Consider the following 7615-nt stretch of genomic DNA (forward strand, 5'->3'; position numbering starts at 1 on the left):
TAATATATAAATTTTTTTTTAAATTGCGGGGACGTTCTGTATAATTTAAAGTTAGCGTGTTATATTATTGTGTTTTATCGGTCTTTTCATATTTGATTGTGAAAGGCGCTTTCTTTGTTCGAGAACAGAGCATGTGGGGCAGTTTCCCGAAATACGACCCCGGTGTAAAGTTAAGCGATTGGGGGAGGGTGGGCATCTGCCGCCGCTCCTTTAGAACCCGCCTTTTATGTAAATCTCTGAATGGCGATTGGTTAATTTTTTTTAAAATGGCATGTCATATTTATGTTAATTAGGTAGGCGTGGCAGCAGATTTGCGCTATAAAAACTCTCTCGCGCGTCTCAGTCAGTCCCATCTCCTCTGCAGCAAGAACTGATTTCTACAGGTCAATATAAAATACACGGTAAGGCTAGTTATAAGCATCTTTTAAATACCGTCGTTGAAGATACACTGAATTAATGTAAAGTAACACATTAGGTATTTTTTTTATTATTATTTTTTTATATAAATAATGATATATTTATTATTGGCTTACGTATATGGGTGGTTGGCTTGTTTTTCTCGATCCATTTTAAGAATGTGTCTTTATCTGAAATAAAAATACGTTGATTGGTTAAAGTAAATTGGTATAAATTAGAGAAAGAAGCTACCAATGTCGTTAATAATAACGACGTGACGCAGCCGTTCTGTGTAAGGGAGCGAAATGGCGCCGTTTGGTTGAGACGGAACAATAGACAAAGAAGAAGAGGGGATTCACTGAGAGGGATGAAGGGGGCGAGAGCTGGGACGTGTTTTACCGGAGAGGGTGGCTTGTCTTAATTACAATAAATAAATCGAATTAACGACGGCTACACTTTCTCTGGGGGTTTATCCGGCTGTTGTGAAAAAGTGCGGAACTGGAATCTGAATCTGAAACGTGTTTCCACCTTTGCAACAGCAAGATGGCGGGTTCGAGGAGGGTCGAGCTGGCGATTCACGGACTGCAATTTTATACCGTGGATCGGGCTAGAGTTAACATTTAATTTGTATGTTTTCTGCCTAATTGTAACTTACGGGAACTACATTATCTTGTATTGTACTAACAAACTTTTCAGTGTTGGATGCGAGGAGAGAGGCGGGCTGTGGCGCTGAAATGTGTTTATCTTATTGTAACGGGGCGGAGCTTGGCTCTTTAATTAAATTAATTTGTGTTTTTTTTGGTAACTAATTGTAGTGGCATTGCATATTTTATAGTTTTTTTAATGTAAATTGAATGTGCCACCACGTGGTGGGGCGGGCATTTTAGATTGTTCTAGTTGAAGGAGATGAGGCGGGTCGTGCCTTCAGAAAATGGCCGCTGATGGAGCTGACGTCTTCTCGCTTCAGGAGTCTCTTACCGAGGGGGGGGCGGGAATGCGCGTGTATTTATTTGAGGTTTTAACATAATCGACTGCAATTCATTTACAATTTAATTTTAATGTTTTATTGCGACAAGCAGCGAACACTGAATTCTTTCACACGAGGAGACGATAAAACCGGCCTAGATATATTCTTATAAACTAAACATTTTTTTTTTTTTTTTTTTTTTAGTAGCTCTACTCCAAAATGTCAGACGAAGGAAAACTTTTTGTTGGAGGCCTGAGCTTTGATACCAACGAGCAAGGTTTGGAGGACGTGTTCGCCAAGTATGGACAGATCTCTGAGGGTGAGTGAGAATTAAACATTATATTTCAGTAACTTCAAACCTCAATGGACCATGCACTATAGTTTTTTAGGCAAAGTAATACAATTGCCACGCTTATATTGGAACTTTTTTTTTAAATTAATCACTTAACCCAGTCATAGCACCTGGAGACCAAGTGGCTTACCACACTATCGTGTAACATTAATCTGTGGTGTTTTACAAATTCATGTGCATTTGTTTGACTTTGACCACGATTTTGCATTGCTTTAATTTGCTGACATGTGTGTTCTGTTTCTAGTTGTTGTCATCAAGGACAGAGACACTCAGAGATCGAGAGGCTTCGGTTTTGTTACCTTTGAGAACCCAGATGACGCTAAAGACGCAATGATGGCTATGAATGGAAAGGTGGGCGAGGTTTAGGTTATTCTTTTGAGGGCAGTTTCCTGTTTAGAATAAAAAGCGTGCTTCACCTTTTTTAAAGAACAATGTTCGTACAGGTTTGTATTTGATTTGCTTTTGAGTAGTGCACACAGAATTACTACCCCCTCCACCTTGTGCGCTTAACTCGAATACATGATCTAGAAAAGGTATTTTGATCCATGACCTTTCTCCTTTTTTTCCCCCGGACTCCAGTCTGTTGATGGCAGACAGATCCGTGTTGACCAGGCAGGGAAGTCCGGTGGTGGTGGAGGAGGATACAGAGGGGGCCCACGTGGTGGTGGCGGCGGCGGTGGATTCTACCGTGGCGGCCCCAGAGGCGGTGGAGGAAGGGGTGGCCGTGGCTTCTCAAGAGGTAAGCTTTTCTTCTCCTCCTCTTCCTCCACCTCCTCCTCCTCTCTCCCCCCTTCTCCGAGGGTAGCTTCCTTCTTTGAACCCTTTTGTTGTGAAATAGACTTGATAGTTGTCTTCCCTCCGTAGGAGCTACCCGAACGATCATCCATACCCCTCGCCCTTGAAAGACCTCAAACTACTTTTTAATCCAGCCGTTTTATGCCAGAAAGTGCTGCTGCAAGTTTTTGCGCCTCGTGGTGCTCATAAAATTTAAATGCCCTACTTGAGGCAGCTTTTTCAGAGCAGGTTTTATTTTTTTTGGTGCAACTTGCAGTTGCACTTTTACCATCGACTCATATTAGTGTAGTGACGGTGCTGTGGCAGGATGATTGCGTTTTCTCTAAAAGCAACTCCGCTGGGTTCTCTTATGTAGGGGGTGGTGGTGGTGGTGACAGAGGATACAGCAGCGGTGGACGCTTTGACAGAAGTGGGGGATACTCCTCCTCTGACAGAGGCTATTACCAGAGGGATCGGTAAGTTACGACTAGTTAGCATGGCCCGAACAGACTTCCAAAAGCACGTTTTCAGTCGTCGGATCCGGGCTAACGGCCAATCTGCCTCTTTTAGGGGACAAGGAGGTTATGGTGATCGTTCAGGTGGCTCCTACAGGGACTACGACAGCTATGGTAAGACGAACAAAGCGCTCCAAAAGCTTTAACTGAAGTGTGAGGTCGTAGCGAGTTCTTTTTTTAAGCACTTTATTATATTTTCACTATTCTAGAGGTTGCAAATTTTTTGGCATAAATTATTCTAACAGGGCTTCGTAGTTTTGAAGAAAGCCTTGCAGTATTTCGTTGTGGCATTCGATTTTGCTCAGATACCCTCCCCCCCCCCCACAGGATTGGTAAATGCCACTCTAGACCCATCCGAATAGTCTACCTTTCGATTTAATGTAACTGGAGAATCTGTTTTTAAACCACTACTCCAGTAGTTCTGTTGCTTGAGTTTCCCCTGCCAGCAGCTGCAGTATTTAAACTTAAATGTTGCCGAGGTTTAGTCTCGGTACACTGCTAGTTTCAGTATTCAGTTTGCCCTTCCAGGCGCTCTTGTGATTTCATGCACTTACTGGGGGATAAGGGGGCGGGAGTATTTTGTCCATGTGCTTCAGTGCCTTTACATTTCTGCCTGCTTCTTGTCCTCAGCTTCACACGAGTAAAAATCCTTCCTGCATCAAGACCGACCTTCCAATGGCTGTATTTAAAAGATTTTTTGGAGCTTCGCAGAATCCATACTTGTAGTACCTACATGTGTTTTATATTCTTGGTTTGTAGTATCAGTTCTGTCCTTGTTAAACGCAGCCTGACAGCTTCAGACATGAGAATGCACGCCCTGTTACACTTTTTCATTTTTTATAGGGTTTGTTTTAAAGCTCCAATCACCATTTTTAGGGTTCTCAACCTGAATTGTTTATTTGAAAAGCACTTTATTTCCAAAGGCTTTTTGTTTTTTAATTTTCCCCTTTGACCCCCCCCTGTTTAAGTAGTCCATTGGATTGGGTGGGGTGAGGGGGGGGGGGGGGGAGAGCATAAAAAGCAAGAGGGAGTAAGTGTCAACTTTCCTTTTTAGTCATTCTGTTCTTGAGAGTTTAAAAAGGAATTTGAGCAAACTGATGTTCTGAAGAAGCTGAACAAGCTGTGGTGTATCCTAAAGTTAAATTGAATAAAAGGGCTCAATGCCATTCTGGTTCTTGTAATGTATTCCTTTAGTGTGTCAAAGGTGGGCTGCAACCAGGCTGCAGAGATGAATGCAGACCACCTTGATGCAGCTAAAGATTGAAAGAGGTGGGGGAGGGGGGGGGGGGGGAGAGAGAATTTAAAGATCAGTAAAAAGAAATCGACTCTGCTTTGTGTATTTACCATGTGCACGTCCTGTCAACAAACAAGGTTATTTTTCTGTAACGTGAAGTGTCAACGATATGGAGTTGAGCAAGTATCTACTAGTTTAAAAAAAAAATAAAAGATAAGTTAAGAAATTCTTCTTGCAAATGTATCTTTTATATACTGTCCTTTTTACTGGAAGACAAATGCATATTCCAATCTAAGCATTGTATTTTGAAGTGGTTCGGAAAAACTTTTTTTTGTATTGAAAACATTTTTGCTTTACGAAGCCTATTAAAAGATCGTCTGAATTTACTATGCCCGTTTCGACTGTAAAATGATTCAATCACTTGTCATTTGCACAACACCAAAGGTATGAAGAGGAGTAATTTCTGCCCAGCAGTGTCAAAAGATGTACCTGTATATACAATGGCATTGTGCATGGAACAGGGTTTCCTAGTAACTTAGGAAGCCACATGTTTAAGTGAAGGATTACCTACCTTCTCTTTCTAGACTAAACAATTATTCCCTGCCTGCTTTTTTTTTTTTTTTTTTTTTAAAGACCAAAATAAACTGTTAGTTTTCTAATGATGCAGTCCATGCAACAATTGTTTAAATAACTGGATGGGACAGCTAGTACTATTTGTAACTTTGAATAGATTGTATGTTTTAATTATTTGGGGCTTGTCCTCAATTTTAGTAGCACTGAATTGTAACTTGGGCAGAGAGACAGCCATGTGTGTTTTACAAGTGTAGGGATGACCTTGCATATCAAGTTAAACATAACTGCTAGACCAATGCTTGAGCCAAGGGGAATTGCTTGACTTCAAGGCTTCGAGCATATAGTTTAAAAGCCAGTGGACTTTACAAGTTGGGTGGTCGGGGAGGGAGGAGCATAATCTTTAATATTGCACACCAGTTTGTTTTATATATCTAAAAAAAAAAATAAATCTCAGAATTTCTGCTGAGGTTTCTATAACCCTTCACATCTAAAAGTTCTCTGCTTGTGCTGGTGGGTGGGGGTCAACAAAGTCCTTGGAGAAAGAAGTGTTGTGTCCTACCTGCAAGCGAATCCTCTCAGATGAAAGCTGCTCTCTTGGCTAGTTCATATGTGGAGATAGGACTGTAATTGTGAGGTAACTCCTTTTGCTCTCATGCCAGCATCCTTCCTTTTAGTTGAGGGTTCATTAGTGAAAAGATTTATTTATATTAAAAGCCAATATAGATTTGTCATTTGGGCAATTTAGAAGTGGAACATTTAAAATCCATCTTTAGAAATGTTTTAGTAAGTTAGTAAGCATTTAACTGCATGATCAGTTTCCTACTTGCTGCAGAATTGTGTTAATGTCTGTCTAGGTACTCCCCAACCACCTGTAATAGGTATTCATAAAGATTTAAATCTGATACATCTTCACCTATAGGAGTAAGGGTTAAGTGCTTTGATAAGGAAAAAAAGAAAGACACGAATGTGTTCATTATCCCCAGACATCAATGTGTCAATACACAATGGTGAATCAATTGCTTAATATGCACAATGCTTAGTTTCCTTCTAATTTTTTTATTTTTTTTTCTTCTAGAAAGCCTTCCTTCATATTTCCACCTAAATAAAATTGTGTTGAGACCTGTTTTAATAGCATCTGAAGTGCATTGCTTGTTTAGATTAGCTTGGAAGTAACCCTGTTTTCTTTCCCTTTACAAACAGATGATTACTGAGTGAAGCTGCTGGCTCTTGCACTGGAGTTGTTTTTTGAAGAAACAAGCCGGGCATCAGCGCTGCAGGCATGCTGGAAAGGTAGGTATTTCTCTCAAGAACCTGATGAATTGCACAGCGATTAACCTGCCTGACACCTGGCTGAGTTCACAGACCCCGGTTTTCACTAATCTTGTACCTTTAGGTAGTATCAGGTAATCCAAGATTAGTTCCAGTCAGGTTCTGTGAAACTGGTCAGTTGTGTTATTTGGGAATGTGTAATCTTTTCCCTGAAAAAAAACACTGGCCTTCCTCAGTTTAGTTCATCAGTTCTACCTACAGTCCCAGGGATAGAAAGGATGTGTAGAATAATGCATGCATGCAGTCATTTCAGAGGATAGATGGAAATGTTCAGGTTTGAGTCCCACATGTCACAACTAAGGTGTATTATTGAAATGCCCAGATGCCATGAATTTGAGCACAGAAGCTGCTGTTAAAGCTGTACTGAACTGACCTCCATGAGTAGGGTTGCTGTTAGTTCATGCAACGGTAGGGAGTGAACAATTCATTTAACAAGCTCCTGATCATGCAACACAATTGAGGGTAGTTTCAAACACCCAGGGCTGGCTGCAGGACCCTGTTTCAGTGGTCAGGATGGTTGTGGTTGTACAGAAACATCAAGGTCAGAAGGCTGAGCTATGGGAGAATGTGCTGAGCAGGGATTCTGTTTTGGTGCAGCTGGCTTTTCAAACATGCAACAGAGAAAATGCTACGTGAGGTGCGTTTTTCCTATTGGCAGAACTGCAAGTTGAGGTTTTTGGCAGTCCAAACAACTCTGTAACATCCTGTTGTGTGTCTTTAAACACGATTTTCCAATTGCAGTACTAAAAAGTGGCGGTGTCTGTCTTTTCAAGTATAGTGACTAAACCATTTTTCATATTTTTTTTTTTTTTTTTTTAAAAACAGGTGGAGGATGAACCTTGATGATGATCCCCCTTCTTCTGCAAGTGCAGATGAGCTCTTATCTGCCCAGGAGGGGAGGGGAGGGGAGTGGACTTCAAGCTCAGTCTTGCTTACAAATGAGGGGGCACATCAGTCTTGTAAAATACTTTCATAATGAACCGTCTAAACAGCAACTAGAGAAACGTTGTTTGAGCGAGGGAGGACCCTTTTTGAGTTTAAGGTGGCTATAACAATGGTGTCTGTACTTTGGACACTGCTGTGTAATCAATAGCAATGAAAGAAAAATGAAAGTTGACCTGTTTAACGGTGTGAAACTGATTCTCATCACTGATGCCTTTTCATTTGAAAGGTCTAACATAATTTGTCTTCGACTAACAGTACAGATGCATGTAACTTCTTCAACAATAAAAAAAAGTTAAAAAATTAAGCATTTGTTTGCTTTTGTTAATGGGATGTGTATTCTGGCTTCATGGTTAAAGGATTGTCTTTTTTAATACAAATAAGTATACCAATCTTGAGCTTTGAATCGACCACAAAAACATTGCAGAATCATATCCTGCTATACTATTATTATTGTTATTAGTTTATTTAGCAGACGCCTTTATCCAAGGCGATTTACAGAGACTAGGGTGTGTGAACTATGCATCAGCTGC

General features: G+C 40.7%; 1 protein-coding gene across 3 annotated transcripts; it reads left to right on the forward strand.

Moving 5' to 3' along the window:
* The first annotated feature begins 252 nt into the window (after positions 1 to 252).
* On the forward strand, positions 253 to 7389 carry LOC131696553 (cold-inducible RNA-binding protein B-like). Of its 3 annotated transcripts, XM_059014918.1 has the most exons (8): positions 253 to 401; positions 1568 to 1682; positions 1960 to 2066; positions 2295 to 2454; positions 2866 to 2965; positions 3060 to 3118; positions 6012 to 6101; positions 6966 to 7389. In XM_059014918.1, the coding sequence occupies exons 2-7, from the start codon at positions 1583 to 1585 to the stop codon at positions 6020 to 6022; spliced, it is 537 nt and encodes a 178-aa protein (XP_058870901.1). In that variant the 5' UTR covers positions 253 to 401; positions 1568 to 1582; the 3' UTR covers positions 6023 to 6101; positions 6966 to 7389. The 3 variants fall into 3 exon arrangements, with proteins under 3 accessions (XP_058870901.1, XP_058870899.1, XP_058870900.1); XM_059014916.1 differs by lacking the exons at positions 6012 to 6101; positions 6966 to 7389 and adding an exon at positions 3635 to 4624; XM_059014917.1 differs by lacking the exons at positions 6012 to 6101; positions 6966 to 7389 and adding an exon at positions 3635 to 4624 and having other exon boundaries at positions 306 to 401; positions 1571 to 1682.
* Positions 7390 to 7615: the final 226 nt, after the last annotated feature.

This window comes from Acipenser ruthenus, chromosome 49 (assembly GCF_902713425.1).
Source record: "Acipenser ruthenus chromosome 49, fAciRut3.2 maternal haplotype, whole genome shotgun sequence".
Classification (NCBI taxonomy): Eukaryota; Metazoa; Chordata; class Actinopteri; order Acipenseriformes; family Acipenseridae; genus Acipenser; species Acipenser ruthenus.

Coding starts and splice junctions, on each gene's coding strand:
- LOC131696553 (XM_059014916.1), top strand. CDS start 1,583: ATGTCAGACGAAGGAAAACTTTTTGTTGGAGGCCTGAGCTTTGATACC. Junction 2,455..2,865: donor TGGCCGTGGCTTCTCAAGAG/GTAAGCTTTTCT, acceptor TCTCTTATGTAG/GGGGTGGTGGTGGTGGTGAC. Junction 2,966..3,059: donor GGCTATTACCAGAGGGATCG/GTAAGTTACGAC, acceptor TGCCTCTTTTAG/GGGACAAGGAGGTTATGGTG.